The sequence below is a fragment of the Brachycentrus maculatus genome, unplaced genomic scaffold (genome assembly GCF_059751285.1).
Source record: "Brachycentrus maculatus isolate JH-2025_06_01 unplaced genomic scaffold, ASM5975128v1 h1tg000036l, whole genome shotgun sequence".
In the NCBI taxonomy this organism is placed as follows: domain Eukaryota; kingdom Metazoa; phylum Arthropoda; class Insecta; order Trichoptera; family Brachycentridae; genus Brachycentrus; species Brachycentrus maculatus.
This window is the reverse complement of record NW_028280790.1, coordinates 453,860-474,243: the sequence shown is the minus strand read 5'-3', so window position 1 is coordinate 474,243 and position 20,384 is coordinate 453,860. Positions and strand designations below refer to the sequence as shown.

The 20,384-nt window shown below is 32.0% G+C and overlaps 1 protein-coding gene across 4 annotated transcripts in view; it reads left to right on the top strand.

The window, feature by feature from the left end:
- Eip63E (cyclin dependent kinase Eip63E) overlaps positions 1–20,384 on the top strand; it is a 190,530-nt gene that overhangs the window by 86,044 nt on the left and 84,102 nt on the right. For all 4 annotated transcript variants that reach the window (XM_088274906.1, XM_088274923.1, XM_088274914.1 and 1 more), the window contains exon 3: positions 12,602–12,760. In XM_088274906.1, the coding sequence (XP_088131032.1) occupies positions 12,602–12,760 (159 nt within the window). The remainder of the gene's footprint in view (positions 1–12,601; positions 12,761–20,384) is intronic.

Here is a 20,384-nt window from a genome sequence, read left to right as displayed (position 1 = left end):
GTTAAACTTTAAAAACGATCTCCTGAAAAATCTAGTTTTTTGATTTATGACGTTCTTGAAAGGAGTGAGCGATGTGTCATGTTGACAAGAAGTTAATTTGCGAACGTACGCTCGTGGAAGTAAGTGCCTGACACATTTTCGCACCTCCGAATAAATGTATAGAAAGATATTCCAGATTTAGCCAGTTCACGCGTTCGATTTTACTTTTTCGTTCTATATTTCTTTGTCCAGGAATGTGTCAACCGCAGATAGGAGAAAGATCTCGGTCTTCTCTTTCCGGACTTGGAGCACGTGGGTCTAGGCCCGGGCCAGTAGTTGATGGATCGTGGGTTCCGGCCGATTTATTATATTCATCGGTCTCCGAGGTCTCCGGTCTCATTCGACTATATCGATAGCGCGCAGCGCAGCAGCCCGCGTGTCTACTGTCAGGCATATTTAACCCTTTGTACTCCATTTTTTATCTAACACGGAATACCAGTTACTGTATTGGGAGTGATGTAAAAATATGAAGAAAAATGTTGATACTTTAAAAAAATTAGAAAAATATATTTTTTGGTAAGGCAGTAAATAAAAAAATTGCAGTATGTTATTTATTTTTCCGCATTCACTTTGTGGTAATATATGATTAAATTATAAATAAAACGCTTATTTTTCACCACTAATAACTTCATTGGTAAAACACAAGTGTTTTATTTGCTATTAAAAGTTGTAGTCTTGTTAAGAAATATATTTGTTAAAACATAAGTTTGTTAATAAATGAAAATGTATAAATAATGGATTAAAAAATTGTATATTCTAAACTAACTAACTAACCTACCATGAGCCTGATCCCTGATAGAGAAAAGGCAGATGGATGGATAATTTATGTACTGACCCATGAATTGAACTACTAAAATTTTAATATTTTTCAAAAGTATCAACGATTTTACGGTGCTATTTTTTTAAATTAATATATATACAATGTATAAGTTAATGAAACATTTATTCATCCCCAAAAAAATGAGTTTATGAATTTATGCCTATTGTTCATGTCGCTTCTGCGACACCATCGCAGATGCTAGATTGTTTTATACATATGTCGCCGTGCGACTCGGCGACAACGAAGTATAAAGGGTTAATAATACCCGGGTCTCGCCTGGAACGCGGCTGCACGCTGCGGATAGCAGATAGCGGACAGTGATGCATGGATTCGGGCCTGATTGTCCACTTCTGCATTAACTGTCGACATGTTTTGTTATAGCTGTCAAAACCTGAATGTTAAACGAAATTATTAATGCCTTCCCTACTCGCTCTGGGTCATTTTTCGTTAACACTGCGTTATTCTTTATTATGACGCCGAGTCATAAAACGACAGTCTAAACTGATCTCATAATGGAACACTGGAATGCAATGATATAAGAAAATTATGGCCTCAGTCTAAACTAAACTTTGCATTTTTATATAAGTATGTACATCTGAGATAACAGCGATGTTTAATTTTTTTAATCATATTTATGTTCAAAAAGATAGAAATAATAATTATAATAATAAATATGTTAGATTTTAAATTTGTTTATAAACTTTTTTTAAAACTCTCTCCTTCAGAACTGGAGATATTTCTAAAGTTTTACCTTTACTGTCTGATCGATATGTTATGATATACATAAATGCTTCTCCATTGATTTGTTAAATTATGAATATTATCCGTTCGTAGGCTCTTTTTCGAAAAAAAATATTTTGAGTATATTCTAATATTTGTTCACAAATACTGGATTGAATCCCGTAAGGGTTATTTAGATATCAATAAAACTTTAAAACTGAAAAATAACCTTTTCATACTAAAAATCAAAATGGTTATTTCGCAATATCGGTAAATAAGTTTGTCCTAAATTTGCTTCCATACGGGGTAAACTTTTTCAAGATTTTTATGATATTTTTTTTATTACGAGATACTTAACATATTATTCGAGCACTTGAAGACTTATCGGTTAGAATATCGACAGCCGACCAATTTAAATATTTTCCCAGAATACTTATTCGGATGCTCAAAAGTTATTTTATGGATGTTCGCTCCACTCGAGGTATCGCCTCATTCGGTAAACATACATTCCTACTGTACTACTTATTATAAGTACACCAAATATGTTCTTACCTGACTCACATCGTCGCTGTCCTGACTAACTGTCTTCACTGACATTTTTGCTGAATTTCAGCTAGGAGCAATTTTACTTAGGTTTTCTAAGCTTGCATATGCTTACCATGTATCATGTCTATATCTTTCATTGTTTTACAGATGTCGTGAATTTCATCTTTGTATCTGCTTCGAAAAATATGGATTTAATTAATAAATCTCTCTTTTATTCATATATTAACATGAATTAATATTTTTTGACATCTCAACATAGATGGAGAAGAATATGGGAGTCTGGGTATTTACAGGACTTACGACCTGTCATAGGCTTCTTCTTTTTTTGCACCCTGCTCATAAATACAAGGTGAATCCACGGATAAGGGATTCTTACACATTAACTGCAGTGCTTTTAAAGATACGTTGTGTGGAAAAAAACTTGGCATAGGCTGGTTAAGTGATTACTTTACATACGTGTAACATTCACCATTCTAACCAAGATTGATAGCCACACTACTCATTTTTTTCTATATTAAGATGTCAAAAATGTAAAATAACTCCTAAGTGAAGAAACACAGATTTGTGAACATGTATTTTAACACACTCAAAATGTTGTGAATAAATAAAGATAAATTAACTTTAATGAATACAACGTATAGTTCATATTTTGGAATGGTAATAATGGAAAAGCAAATAATGTTCTGCTGTTAAATTTTTGCTAAGGCAGATACGTCAGTTTGTCGGGAGAGTGACGATTTATCCAGCTCTCTGGAGTACGGCTGTAAAAGTGAAATCACCTGAATTATAGTAACTCAAGTAGGGACGTAAGATATTCATATTTCGGAGTGGGTACGTTAGATATAATATTATATTCATTGCTGTAACATGGTGCACTTCAACATTTTTATATGCTTTAAAAGGCTTCGTGCTCGTGTAACTTATAATGCCGTTTTCGAATCGCCCAATTTCAGAATTATACATTATATTTCAATTACAATAATTGAAATAATTTTTTGCGGAAATGTTTACTTATTTTATTATTAATATCTTTAAAAAAATACCGGTGCTATTTTTTAATATGTGTAATGTAACGGCACTTGTAACAAATAATTAATTCTACAGGTGGCAGAAAATTTATCACCCTATCGAAAAATGTTATACTTTTTGCAAATGGCGTCGTACGTCAATCATTTTTGACATTTGTGAACTAGACAGCTGCAGTTTACAAACAGATTGATCAAACGGGCACAAACATGTATCATCTTTTCCACTTATCAGAAAAAATTAAGGTCCAAATAACGATTTCCACCACTCAAAATTTTTAGCAAAAAAGTTATTTAAAAACAAAATTAGATGCTTCATTTTGCGCCACCCTAAATCTGTTTATATACTGCAGCTGTCTAGTTCACAAATGTCAAATATGATTGACGTACGACGCCATTTGCAAAAGTTATAACATCTTCCTATAGGGTAATTAATTTTGTGTCATCCTGTGTATCCAAGTCGTTTGTAATGAAAACTTTTAGTTATTTTTTATTCCCTTATCAAAAGAGATGAAAATTATATTAGACCTTCTTTCCAGGTTAGTTTTGTACGTTTTTGTATTATCATTGACCGGTCAAGGGAATAGTGTTCTACCTTTCCTGTCACATGATATCGGCCCTCTCGTCTTACGGATCATTGCCTCCTATACACTAGGGAAGGGTCTCTCATTACTTACCTGCAGACTGTGGACCGACACTACTTTCGTTAATCTATATTTGATAGGCTACAGCCAGCGGACTTTTACTCTATTTTGAACCCAGTGCACTTATTTTATACAATCCTCATTCTTAGATTTATTCATTATTATTTTGAGTATGTATTTCAAACCCTCCTCGATAACCTATTGAAGCATTAAAAAAAACATATTTCACTAAAAATTTTAGGGTCTATAACTTTAACGCAATTTGCCTTTTAAAAGAAAATCTAGGGCAGGTTTGACTCTCCACAACAGGAATAACAAAAAAAAATGCTAAGATAATATAAAACTGCTTACGTTACGATTTTATAGTAAAACAGTTTATTCGCGAAAAGGTTATTTTTTTTTTTAGGTGTCTCACTTGAAATGAAACCTGTATCATTCTTCCTTTTTTATGAGAGAATATGGAAGTCTGAGCATCCCAATATGGATATTCAATAATCGGCAGAGTTGCACAAGTGTATAAAGTGATCGCTTAAGCCAGCCAAATGCAAGGTCATAAGCCCTGGGATGCTCAGACTTCCATATTTTTTCATAAAAAAGGGAAGAATGATACAAGTTTCATATCAAGATGAGACACCATTAAAATTAACATCACGTCCGTAGGGTGAATAATCCAGTGTCCGATGTAATAAGTAATATTTATTTTATATGTGATTTTTCAGCAGAGCGGTAAGGTTAGAAATAATTATACTTGTATATGGTTACGGACCAGGAAAGTTTTGTTTTTTTATTAAAAAAAGAATACGTACCCCAATGAAATTGTTTATGTCCCACATGCATCCGTATTCGTACGAGTTTGGGGTAAATTAGCGTGTCGTCCAACTTGCTGTGAGCATCGGATCGTGTCTAATCGCATTGTTACTTCTCACGTGGAGTATACTGCAGGTGATTTCCATTCCCCACTGCAAGATAGTGCGGTCTACGGTCCCACCATTTCACGGTTGGTGAATACGGTGCTAACGTTAACACAGTGGTCTCTCACTATAGTAATGACTAAAACTAATTTGGCTCTTCGACCCTTAACGCAATTAAGTAACCCTTCATATCGGTAATGCCCAAGTCTTGTTCAATTTGTCCGAATTGATTATGAACTTGTTTTTATTTTTCGCGTTCCGATCATCGTTCTCGATAAGAAAAATCTGTCTTTGATGTTATGAAATATAAGCATTATGTGAACTGTGTTTATTTAATTTTTAATTTAAGTTCTAATAAGTAAATACCACTATTTCTATAAATCTATGTTCTTTATATCTATGACACGTGTTTCGATACATTCCGCATCCTTTCCAAATTCAACGTTATTTTTTTCGCCTGAAATTTCACAGATATCGGTAATTGAATTCGAATACAAAATTATTTCTGTTACAAGTAATATATTAAACTTCCGAAAATTAAATGGTTTGGTTAAATCATAGGTAAAATGGTAAATATTGCACTTAAATCAGCTAAATGTAGGTCATAAGCCGTCTAGATTATCAGACTTATTGATAAAAGAAGAATTTAAAAATATCGTCTCTATTAGATCTATTTATATAATATGTTAATATCCCTGTTTTTTCAAGGGATTGTGTATCATTGGATTTTTTCATATTGCATTTAATATTCAAATTCGTTGCCATAAAACGCCATCAAAAGTTCATCGTCAGTGATGGTTGGCCACTTTTGATTTGGGTCAATTGATCTGAATGAATATTAATCCAACCCATTAGCATCATTTGTGAAACATTTCATTCATGCGACTAGTAACTTGAGCAGTCTCTTAGAACAACTGGCAGGGTTCCGAAATAATTTGTATTGTATTTTTAATGATTGCTTTTCCGTTACTACATATTTGGTCCTCGATTTTGTTATAAAAAACGAGCAGGTGTGGGTACTCTGCACAAGTAAATAGACCAATAGACTAACAGAGCAGCCGCTCATTATCTCTGCTGATTAACCCACCGTGCGCTGATTGATCCCTTCCACGTGCATGGACTAAACAGGAAATCCACATGAGAAGCTTTTTAGTCGGAGTAGAAATTCCCATCGTGATTTATAAAATACACGATAATCCGTTCTCGTTTACTTTTAAAAGACGTGGGTACTTTATCGATACCCTTATTTGATGTTTGTACTTGGTTTAAGTTGGTTTGTGAAAAAAAATATTAGTAGGGTTAAAAGAATCGAGAACCCCTAAACGTTGCCCGGGTGCTGCTTATACGTATACTTATTATGTTACTGCTTATTGAAACTCACACTATTAAATAAATAATATAGTTACTAGTTCATTGACAGACTCCTAAAATTTTAATTAAACTCCTGAATTAAGAATATTGTTTGGACATTATCAAGGTTTTATTGAATTATTTGTTTCTATATAAAATTGTCGTACCAGTGAAATCGCTGTTTTTTTCATATGGCACAAATTCAATGATCAATTCATTCCGTATCAAGTAAAACTATTAGTTGCCATTAATTTCGGGTCCTAGATTGACAACTGGAATAAGCTTACAGCTAAGCGTTTTTCAGTAAATGTGTAATTTTCATGAATATTTTTCATGAGAACACGTGGCACTTTAACTAACCAAAGCACAACAGTTATCTTCCTTGTTGTTCCTTCTGAGATTTGTGAGAATTTTTTTTAGTATTATTGACTTTTTTTGTTTTTATATAGATATAAAATAACACATCTACAATGGGAAAAAAATCAAGCGCAATAAACAATTTATTATTGGATATTTAAAGAAATTGATCTCGGTAATTTTACTGTCTGCCAGAGTAAGTTTAACATTTTGCTTGTTTAACATTATTTTTAATACCATGTTTACTCGATCAATGTTAACATCTGCGAATGTGCAATTTTAAGACTACTTCGTTTCGTAGCTTTGATATATTATTATCCTCATACACATGTATCCTGAAAAGGGCTGATGTTATTAACGCTACAATTTACGTAATCGCCCATAAATGTGTTTATGATCACTCTTGACACTGTAACCCTTTTTAATTAGTCATCAAAATACGCGCTGTTCGCTAAAATAAGCCCCTTGGACAGTAATAGGTATTACTGAATGGATTTTAATCACCTTCATGAGCATGCTGGAAAGCACGTCACTTAAACTTTATTGAAAGCGATAGGAATGTATTTATATTACTCAATATATGTTAATTTGTTTTTATTGCTACAGTGCCTAATGTTAAATTACGATTTATATCCGTGGAGTCCTTCAGGAAGAAAATGCTAATCCTTCAATGATTATAAATTTAAACAGAATTTAAACAACCCTTCGTCCAGTCTGTCGATTGCAAATGCATATTTGGGAAGAAGATACACTGTTATAATAGAATAAGTTTGGTAGTATCTGTATTTATTTTGTTAATTGAACAACGATTATAATCTTAGACTCTCAAATCATTGCTATATTTTCAGTTGATAGATAAGTTGTCTGGATAATAAAAACCCATATATAATTTAAGGTTTAATAAAATTGAAAGATTATATTATGAGTAATAGATATTTGATGTAACTTATTATTAAATTAAATTGTAATAACGTAGACTTTTTGTTTCTCTATTAGTGTGTTCATTAGTTTATTTTTTATTTTTATATTAGATACTGTATACTTATATGTATTATCTCAAAGGCTTCAGCCGTTCAATAAATAAATAAATAAATAAATTATAATAGCGTACATAATTATTATTATCATTATAAATTGTTTTGGTTCCATTGCTTCCGTACGAAGATTTTATAAAGTAAATTACCTTTAATAATAAATAAATAAAGATTGGGTTGCTTGCGGAATTTCCGCCTAACTTTCAAACTTTTCCGATACTAACTCCATTACCAATATATTTTAATGATTACTTTATAGTAAGTTGTCAACGGAAAGCATTCGTTATGAATAAGAACACCCGTAAGTTTAGTTACGAGTTACGATATGTCTCTTAGTTGGCTTATCTATTCTGTATATAATTTTAATCAAAATATCCCTTCTGAAATACATATTAAAATTACTTTGAAAATGAATTATTTAAATGGGTCGTTTCCTTAAGCTAGGTTTGTAGTATCTATCACCCAGATAACATGTCATCCGCTGTAGTAAAGTATGCTAATTAAGGATGAGCCCTTGCTCGAGGGCCGGGGGTTGGTTGACATTTCTCTCGTCTAGGATTTGTATGAAAAGGGCCTACTAGCACCCCCCGCCCTTGTCCCACGAATCGATACGCTTGTCTCGTGATCACCCCAGGTGACCAAAAGATGGTTGATATTCGTACCTTCAACCTCTATGAATATCCCCAAAAGATAAAATTATACGATTAAATAAAAATAGTCCATAAATCCGGTGCAAAACAAGTATTGAAAAATTTCAAACAATAACGATAAAAATAATTGCCAATTCAAGCATTTCCATGTCCATAACGTCTGAAACGTTTTCCAGTATTTATGAAAATGTCCTATTTATTGTTAAGGCATTCACTTTGTGGAAGACATGATGAAATTGTAAATGAAAAACACTTGTTTTTTTACCTCTTGAGTTTATTTTATTTTAACGACTAGTTACGCAAGCTAATTGACATACATTTAGTTTATATTTAGTCCTGAAGATGGAAGCATAGCTTCCGAAATTAGTCTTTATAATAAAATAAACTCAATTGATTATATAGAAGTGTTTTTCTTTTTCAATTTTAAAAATGTCTATTGTAAAATAACAACTATGAAATCACGAACATGGTTCGTTAAATATCTGGGAAAACAAAACAGCCTTTAAAGAAAGCTCCACTGACATATCGCTGATAAATAAATACGTGACGTAATACTCTTAACTTTTCGCGCCTTGTGATGGAACGAAATCAATGCGAGGGATAATCCGGATCAAGGGGCAGCTACCCTCCCATCCCTTCTAGTCCCCCTATCAACCTATAGTAACTTCTTGTACATAGACAAAAGCATTTTGTGCTGAAGCGTAGCGCGAATAAATTATTGTTGGACCTAATATCCTAATAACTATTATTCCGTGACTAGAAATATTGAAGGCCTCATTTGTATGATGCAGATAATTTTTTTTTTATAATCCTAGTTTGCTGAAAAGGCTGTTTTTATTTTACTCTCTATATTAATTTTGGACTAGTTTAAGATTTAAATTGTATTTCTAAAATCTAAGGCTACCCTTGTACTTGCTTCTTTAATTTATTTCTGAGTCGTGGATCAAGTAAAACTTTAAATGATAAGAACTTTCTTTATACTTTTATAATGTTAACTGAATTTTAAAAAGTTGACAGCATTTAAGCTTTAAATTTATACTTACAATAACGGTAGGTACCATGAGATATCTTTTTATAAAAAAAGTTTCATTATTGTGATATGAAATCACTTATAATATGAATTATATTCTTAATTTTCATTTTAAACTTGTCTCATATATTTTTCTGGCAAGTCTTAGTTCTCAGTCCAAGTCTGTCCGCTTTTAATAATAATTTAACTAATTTATTACACATCTGCTGTTCCTCGCATCTTCGTACATTTTAAATTTATGTCAATTTAAGTGTATACTCGTCAAATTAGAAATAACGTTGGCTAGCCACTAAAATATAAGTTCACGACTTTAATTAGTAATAATAATCCGTAATGGACGCACTTCGTTTCGGCCCATCAAACATTGCCCATGTCGGTTCTCCCCATCGAACGAATGTTGTGTATCGCAATATAATATTTACGGTCATACGCTACGGTATTTACGTAAGAGTAAATAAAATTTGTGTCGGCAAATAAAATTTCGGTGTACATCCACCGCCGCATCGCATTCGTACTAAGAAAGAGAATATTCGTATTTCCGCCGAGTACATCCGTCCGGATGTACCCATCTACAGAAGATGCCTATGTATCGTTATATTTTTATGTCTCCCAAGGAACATTATTTATTATTCAAGCGAATACAACCTCGGCGGACAGAGGCTTTAAGAGAATTTTCACGATATCATAAATTTTAGATGTTCCTTTCGAATTTTTTTAAAAACATAAATTAATTTCGCGCAAAATGAATTCTATTCGAGAAAGAAATTTTTTGCGTTACTGGTTGGTCTCTGCCTTTTAACATAGCGAAATGTTGAAAAATAGAGAATATTCATTTTCATGACCACATAATTTCAATGATGTCATCTAACTATCATATTGTTTTCCCTTTGGTATTATAAAAAAATGATAAATCATAATATCACAATGTCTTTACATATTTGTTTATGATTCAAAATATTTAAATAGATTAATACCATTACTTAGACGAATCAAACGACATCTAAAACTTCATATTATACAAGCTGCTTATGCAATATTTGTAAAAAAAATCCTTCTTTTGAAAATATTATTTCCGCGGAGTAATGTAAATTATTATTCATGAAATAGTTTTCCAAGAAAAAATTCGACTTTTAAAATAAATTATAAGTATATAAATCTATTTTTCCCTCTTTTTTTACGTCTAGTGTTCCACTCAGTACCAGGTCTTTATTTTCCACTTACTTTCCCCATTTTCCAATAAACTGCATTCTACTCTTCCCGTTTACGATGGCACAATGGAGTGCCGACGGCCGGCATCGGTACACATACATAAATACTGGTACATCACCACGTGATACGTAGATCCGCAGATCTGCACCCGCGTACAACGTGCGCTGACTAAAGCTTCCTTCAGGCGCCAAATATCTGTTAATCCACTCCACTATACAATTAGTAAATTGGACGGCATCGGATCAGGATTGCGCAAGTTTTTGTCAGAGTCGAAATTTGTGTTGAGAATTCTATGAATAATATTCCACTTCAATGTCAATATTTTTAGGAGGGTTCCCTGTTTCTGAAAACAATAATAATAGTTTATTCCGGCCGTATTTTTCAAATGAACTTTCACTATTTCTTTTATTGAATATTATCCTGGACTGGTACTTGAAGCGCATAGGTGATCACCTTTCCTTCATGTATTTAACGATCAATATAACATTGCTTATATACGATGCGGTGCCCTATATATATATATATATATATATATATATATATATATATATATATATATATATATATATATATATATATATATATATATATATATATATATATATATATATATATATATATATATATATATATATATATATATATATATATATATATATATATATATATATATATATATATATATATATATATATATATATATATATATATATATATATATATATATATATATATATATATATATATATATATATATATATATATATATATATATATATATATATATATATATATATATATATATATATATATATATATATATATATATATATATATATATATATATATATATATATATATATATATATATATATATATATATATATATATATATATATATATATATATATATATATATATATATATATATATATATATATATATATATATATATATATATATATATATATATATATATATATATATATATATATATATATATATATATATATATATATATATATATATATATATATATATATATATATATATATATATATATATATATATATATATATATATATATATATATATATATATATATATATATATATATATATATATATATATATATATATATATATATATATATATATATATATATATATATATATATATATATATATATATATATATATATATATATATATATATATATATATATATATATATATATATATATATATATACATATATATATACATATACATATACATATACATATATATATATATACATATATACATATATATATATATATATATATATATATATATATATATATATATATATATATATATATATATATATATCTCAGACAGCATGGAGGGATGTAAAAAAATATCTTTTAACTCAATAATAATGGTCTAGGGGTTTTATAGTGTCGTGACTTCGCGGCTCATATCACAAAGTCAACGTGTAAACCTTATAGCGAATCTTTATGTCCGCAATTCTTCGTCTGTAGGATCCGTCTGATGTCTGTTCCATATACGACGTTAAGGTAAATAGTTTTGCCAGTCATTTCAATTTAATCTGGCTCACCTTACACGTCCAGAGTGTGAGATGAAGCCTGCGAGGATTAAAACTCTATCTCGCTCTTATGGCGCACGTCAACGTTTTAACTCTACGTTTATATCTTTTTTATTTGACTGGATATACTTGTAACTACCATCACATAATCATGGAGACCGTAAAATCTTGCAACGGCTAATGTTGTTTTACTGTTTTCATTACGTCTTTTGCCATTTTAGTAATCCTAAATGATTTATAAATATAAAAACTTTTGTAAACTGAAATGAATGTATTATTTATAACTCAATACAGATGCTTTTCTTTTGTAACCTTTAGAAGTAGTATTTTATAGTCTGAATCCAGATTTTCGATACTACAACCATGTTACGTTAGCCACTATTTCGAATTATGTATATTTTTAACATTGGATTGAAAGTGGTAATAATCATGCATGTAGAAAATGTATAATTATCAATAACTTCGTTTACAATATTGTTTTTCTTAGATTGATATTTTTCTCTATTCACTTGAAATGAGGAGATGGAATTTATCACCACTATTAGGATGATACATATTTATCTGTATTGATCATTATTTTATCAGTAAAATATAAACGATGTTCATTAATAAAAACATTCAATTAGAGAATTTAAAAACAGTCAGTAATAATAATATTTTGTTTGTTTTGTTTCAGCAACAAAAGATGAACCCGAAAGCGAGCACCACCGGCACAATTTCCACGCCACATCACACAATTGTGATGGAAAACTGGCGTATAATGGCTATTCAGAGGAGTTCCTCGATAGGTTAGAGCCCAACGGCAACATTCCCGCAGACAAAGACCACAGATACGGTAAGATTTCACTGTGATACATGGTAATATCCTCTCCGGCTACAATCACGATGTGATTAATCCGAAGGAAACCCGCTAGCGTATAAGGTAGCTAACATTATATCTACGAACTGCACTAATCCCGTATTAAACAAAATCTTGCCTTGTGCTGCTGTTAACTCAGTCAGTGCGCAATTATTTTCCGTCTGATTAATCTTAAGTCGCGCAGATTTAAATGAAATACAGTCGTGATAGATTGCGGTTTCCACGGAAATTCGCAGTTTCCAGAAGCCCTCCTGCGGTCGAGGGGGAAGGGGGTCAAGGTGCAGGGTACCCTACTCGGGTCTGGTTTCAGCTCCCGTAAGTACTTCTGTCCGACTACTTAGCGGAGCTAACACAAGGTGAAACCGTTATATTTATTCCAATACTACTGGGATTCGTGACTGACACGGAGTGCCTTGAGCATTTCTCAGTAATTCTCCGATTTCGTTATATTTCGCAATATGATATTTTCAGATTCGTACGTTTCAGTCACGATGATTTACAATTTACAGCGCAGATTCGACGAACGCGTTGAAATGCATTCTTCGTGTTTACCTGCGACGAGGGTGTGCGTGCCTCAGTCGCGGATTTTAGCGCTTATAAAAGTTTGTTGTCGCTATAAATCAGTCTGGGACAAAGCCTTTGCATAGGGCGCCCCGAGCGGCGCAGTATGTACCAGTAGTACCTCTCGAGGACTCTCGAGGACTCTCGAAGATCCTCTCAGTTAGAATCCTCTCCTTGAACGCTGCGGGGCACAATATTTTTCAAAACATTCGCATTAAACTCCTTTCGCTTCCCCTAGCAAATAATAACTTTCCACTTGAAGCTGTTCCTTAATCTCTTCCGCTTAATGTCTACTTCGTATATGCTGTATGCAATAAAATGCGTTTCGTTTCCATTATTGAAAATAATAGTAGTAGCTTTTAAAAAAATACACAAAACGTATGTTTTCTTGTTTCGTTGTAGAAATTTTATTTATATCATAGTCTTAAAATAACTTAGTTATGGTACCAAATCGATACGTTACTTAATTTATTTAAACCACTATTTCTAATAATAGTGATATTTACTAAGTAAAAATAGAAATAGTGGTATTTACTATGTAAAACTTTTGGCGATAGCTACAAGTTTTAAAATTAATGTTGACGTTAAAAACCGAAAAGGCTCAAAAACCCGTCTGACTTATCAACACCTTAAACCAGAATAATTTATCGAAGATTGTATTTGATGCAAATATGCGCGACATTTCTTCATTCATTTTATTTAACAAATCTTTATCTAAAAGGTTGATAATTTCTAGACGACGGAGGTCCTCCTTATCACTCACAATACCGGGTGGATTCAACACAGAAAAATAATGTCATTAAAACCGTATAGTACATAAATAACTCATTTTATACTGACCTGTCGCTATCCTTGTCTCTCTTTATTGTCGACATATTGATTTACCTCCGACAACGTTTAAAACTATCGAAGGCAGAGCCGGCGCACCGTTCAGAGCTTTCGGCGATTAATTGACTCCTGTGATGTGACTCACTCCACTTTCGGGCGTGACGTCTTCCGTCGCGGGCAAGCCCACTGCTAACGGCAAATTATGCAAAGATTTGCTATTAGCGCGAGCTAATCGAGGCGTTGAAGGGGAAATTGGATCAGAATAGGACGGGCTCTTTTTACCGGCGATCGACCGCTTCATCATCCGCTTCTTCTTTCATTATTAAACGCGTAATTGGTTTTCGTTTATAATTAGAAAATAATTTCATGGCATTTTTTGTTGATTCGGTGTGTTGTTATGGTATATGAAAAAGAAAATAATCGATATACAGTAGGTACATTTAATATCGTTAGGTGTGAGCTAAAAAATCGTAAAACTATGAGTCTTATTATTCACCAGTCGATTAAACCACTGTAGTATTCGAAACTGGTCGTGTGTAATGAAATAAAACTCAATTAGTGGTATTATAAGTGTTTAATTAAAAAAAAATAACATATCATTCTACAAAGTTAATGCCGAATCAGTAAATAATAATACAAAATGTCAAATGTTTAATAGTGAAATTATATATTTTTTTTATTAAATTTTCCCTTTACTGTCGGTATTTCAGAAGTGAACAAAAAATTGATACAATATGAAGAAAAAAATTGGTAGCAAAAAAAAACGAACATTCGACGTTTCAGATTTACGATTTTGTACCTCACGCCTACAAAAAAAGGAGAATGGCAGAAATGATTAGGGCGCTCGGTGCTGCATAACCTTACTCTTTGAGTTAGCTGCTTATATATGAGTTAGTGTGATAATATACTCGGGTGGTTAAGGCAAATTCAAAAATAATTAGTGATTAACTAAAAAATAAAATGTATAAATACTTATTGAGAATAATTTTATCGTTTGAAAAACTATTATTTTCATTTCCCGATTTCTAGTGCGGAATTTTTCCGATTTCCAGTGATGCTGTTCAGACACTTAAATCTCTTGTTCCGATCGTTAAATCACGGATAAAAGGCTACCGCTCGGATGACACGATTTTCCGCGTCATTATGACGTCACCCGGGTGCGCTTCCACCGCAGGACTGCGCCGCCCGCGGAGCAATCGGAGTTCATAAACGATAGACTACACACTCGTTCATTCACGTCGATATACCATACTGCAATTTTATAAGATTTAAAAATAAATACTCCATCGGAATGCCAATTGTAGGGTTCATTGTTTAAAATATTTATATACTTGATGAAAACCCTGCTAAAAAATACTTAAAAATAGCGTTGTATTTCAAATTCCGCTATATTCATGGAACTTGCCTTCTGACCCATATCTGCCAATCACAGAGCGGGGATGGGTCAAACATTAAGATGACGTCATTATCAGTTTGTGTCTCGTGTTTTTTTTTATATACTGATAAAAATTCTAAAAAATTAGGAAAATTCTCTATTTCATAATATTTTATCTAAAGATAGACAAATCTTTGAAACATAAATGTTACCCGGAGAATATGGCATTTTTTGTAAAAACGACTTACATGGAGGCACAAACGGATTCCTAGAATCTACAAAAAGAAGAAGAAGAAGAAGACTTACATGGATCTGGCGGATTTTGAAAGTAGGCGACACAAATCTCCTACACGTGCTTCTGTGCCCCGTACAATGGCGCATGCAGCTCTCTAGCGAGGCGCTCCACAGCGAGCGCGCCGAGTGATTGATGGGAGCGGGACGTTTAGACCTGCCTTGTGTAATCCATTAAACTCAAACTAAATAAAGGTGCCTAGAATGATGTTTGATGTAAATCTGAATTCTGTCAAATATAATTTACCCTTGCCACCTTCAATTTATAGGGGGAACGCAGACACGCGCGTCACATAGTCATTTCGTTCGATTTAAAAAACGCGGGATGATCAATATTCATAGTATATTTTGTAAGCATTGTTGACTTTGTGGTATGGTAATATAACGACTCTTCTTATCATTCATCGTTCACTTTGTAATACCACTTTACAGTTGTATTACACAAAGTGACCCATGCATGATAAGTGGAGTGTTAAAATTCATAGTTTTCATATAAATGATTATAATACAAATTGATTATTTTTATTAATTGATTCGGTAGTCACTTTGTTGTAAAATCTATCCATTTTTTATTTAATGTTTACTTAATAAATACCACTATTTCTAATACTATTTCTAATAGAACTGGTATTTACTAAGTAAAACTAGAATGATAAACTGTTTTTGGACGATTTCATTTGTAGCTCACAATGTTGTCGTCCGGAGTGGACGTATTCGCTGCGCAATGCTCAATAAAAGCAACATTTAGGAGATTTTACCCGGTTTTTTTAATCAAATTTTTAAATCACATTTTCATATGGTGTACGGAGTGCCTGGAAATTTTTGGTATTGTAGGAAGGGTAATTATCTATAACCCAACTTTGAGTATTTCAATGTTTTAGAATTAGTACATAAACCCTGATGATGACAAGTTTCTTGTTGAAACCGGTTGGAAAAAGTGTACCAATAAAAAGCGGTTAAAACAAAGTTGTTTTATTGTATAAAATTCATTAAAAAAACAAAATTATTTTACTACTCTTATTTTTATTTTCATTGATAACTTTTATTTCGCAGAATCGCCTGTTATACAATATTTTAGAAAATTATATTGGACGAGTTTTTTTAACTTTTATCAACAGCGCAAATAAATTTTCCACTGTATCATGTACATTAAAACACTTTGATGTTTGAGATAACTTTGAATACCACCATTCATCCCTTGTTGCCTCCAAGTTCCAAAACTGCTTGCTTGTTCGCGGAGGCATTCTATGACAGCTCATTTGAAGATGGTCGCTATAGTATTGCGGCTCACTTGGGCTGGAAGTGTCCTCTCATTTTGCGACCTTTGACATTTAACTCCAGCGAAACCACTGCCGGGTTACCTTCCCATTAGGGGTAATCCTTTGACACGGGTGACTATTGAGGCGGCTGGGGAGGGCTTCCCCTCCTCACTAATGGCCACCCTGGCATCTCTTTATTCGCATTTAACCGAGGAAAGTAGAACATATTTCCTGCGCTATTCATCATTGAGTTTCATCCACCCACCGTGAAAATTTTCAGCATGCTAAACATACATTGGATAGTTAACTTTGTTTGTTTTATCGTAATTTTTCTTTCTCGTTTATTCTAATCGCAACCCTCCCTTCAGGTATTAAGTTAAGTTTTTATTTAAACATTTGGATAATCTTATCTTATTTTATGGTACACATTGAAATTGTGAAAAATATTATTTTCTCATTTCTATGCCATTTATAATATTTTAAAAGAACTTCTTATCTTAATTTTGTTTTGTATGCTTTTCGAGATCATTTTTTCTTGGTTCAAATTCAAAGTTTTGCCCTGTCCTGTTTAATTTATTTTATTATACTACTATTTTGACTGTGCATAAGTTACTTGGTGTATAAGTTACTAGTGTTAGTGAAACACGTCTTACAATAGATTTTAAGAAATATAAGTATTTAATAAGTAAAATCCAATTAAAAATGGATCGATTTTACGACAAAGTGACTGCCGATTCAATTTATGAAATACTTTTATTTTGTTTAAAAGTTTACATCTTGTTATTTTTTGTTGTTGCTATGTTTTTGTCATGTTTCATTTTAAGTATTCTGTCGATACCTTAAATTTAAATTGTATTTCTTCTTCTTACCCTTATCCGCACCCAATGGTGCATAGGACACTGCATCGTATTGTCGCAGTGTTATCTTGATCGTTACTTAAATGACGACAAGGGATCACTCCTGCGCTTCAGGGACCAGTCCAGGATAATATTAAATAAATATTAGAGTGTAATATCACTAACAATTTTTTTCACCCCCCCCCCTCCCGCTGGGAATCGAACCCAGGACCTCCAGGACGCTAGCTAAACATTACACGCTAACCATTACACCGCGGAGGCGGATCAATTACATTTTAATTACATACCCATTAGAAATATAATATATCATGTAGTAAGTAGTTTTAAAAGCATTTAATAATAACTATTTTACTATTTTAACGAATAGTTAATTGATGCTTAGTTCATGGTGTATGCATTTTAGCATCGGTTTAATCAGAAGTTTGTAGTATAGTGATTGGTACGACAAATATCAGTGGTTACATCTGTATCTAGATTAATTATCGTTTCCTCCGTGACATGTGTCACCCCTCCCACCGCTTCTGGTACATCAATCTCACCTGATTACCATAGATAGTGCCTTAATTTCATCCGGCAAAATATAGTTGGTATTTTGATACGAATACTTGCGGGAATTGAATTGTGTAGTTCTGATTCCGCGATAATTGAATACCAGACGGCTCATTAGACAGAAACCTCGTCCAAAGTGAAATTTTCGTATGTAATGAAATAAAATGAAGTGGTAAAATTCAAGTGTTTAATTAAAAAAAATCAACATGTCATTCCACAAAATTAAAGCCAAATCAATAAATAAGTAAAAATTTATATGCTGTGTATTATGTAATTCGCTTTTGGATTTTTTGTATCGATAACTGTTTGTTTTACATGTATAGATGATTTTACATTTCTAGCTCAATATAATGTTTTATTTATTTTAAAAATAAACACTTGTGTAATACCACTTATTGAAAGTAGTCGTGTGTAATGAAATGAAACTTAATATGTGGTATTATAAGTGTTTAATTTTTAAATAATCAACATGTCCTTCCACAATGTTAATGCCGAATCAATAAATAATATAATGAGATAAGTTTTTTTTATGTAAAAATTTAGACTATTAACGTAATTAATGGTACAACATGATCTAGACAAACACTTATCTCATTTTTATCAACATGTTACTACTTTAATCGCGTGTAATATTGTAATTTTCTAAAAATCTTAAAATATTTTTCTAAGTTGAAAGTATTACGAGATATTTCAAGATTATTTTTGTTTTTCTTCCACTTTGAATATATCTTTTCGCAAAGCGAATCATCCATTTGTGTCGTTTCCCGCTCATCCCTTGTAGACTCCTTCGCCGCCAGGCGAGGGTAGTGATTTATTGGAGCTCTCGACCGTCCTGCGAGGGCCGTATTGACACTGCGTGCTCTCTGCCTCTGTTTACTCCTCAGAAGCCTTGTTTTTCCTCTCGTCCTGCCAGGGATTATAATCTATTGTACCACCAGTTGACATATATGAGATATTTTTTCTTCGTTACGTTCAACGATATTTTTCTTCGTATGATCAAACGAGGCTGCACGCTGATTTTCTTATTTAATTCTGTCTGACGTATCATATTACTATAACAACAACAATAATATTGTTATCATACATTTAACATGATGTGGTGACACTGATAACAGTGGTCAAAGTAAACATGTTAGGGTTCGAAGTGTTTATATTTTCTTTTGTGTTCAAAAAGGTTAAGTATTTTAACAATATCTTGACTATGTCTTAAGTTTGTACGCAATCACTGGATTCAACCCCCTGATGGATTGTTAGTTATATTATGTCTTATTTTTAGTTGCATGTTCCGAATCAAGTATTAAAATAAAAATCAATTTCGTTAACAAGTTTTCTACGGATATTTCAATGGTGCTATGTTAAATGGGGACTACACTGTAGTCAGTACTAATATTTCCATAATTTTAAGCGTGTAATAAGGGGCGTCACAACGCAATCGTAAAAACTCTTACTTACAAATATATATATTTTTTAAATACATCTATTATAATATATTTTTTTTTCATAAAATAACTTTATTTTGTATTTTTCTGCATTTGTGTAATATATTAACCAATGCTGGACGTTTAATGCATATTTAAGACCTACAGTGATGAAGGTATTATATAATAATTTAAATCGGAATATTATTTCAGGATCACCTAATGGAAAACTGACGTATGGCTAATGGATTTTTTATCTCGGTAATCGTACTATGTCACGTATAAAAATACACATTCGTACACTAATTTCAATGAAGTAAATATCAAATATTATAACCTTGTCCCTTCGTTTTGCACAAAACGGCCTTGTCCGAATGCGGCACCCATTCTCAAATAGGGTATTGGAAAATCCCGCTGCGATATTGTTACATATCCGTATTTCCGATATTACGGTATGCATGT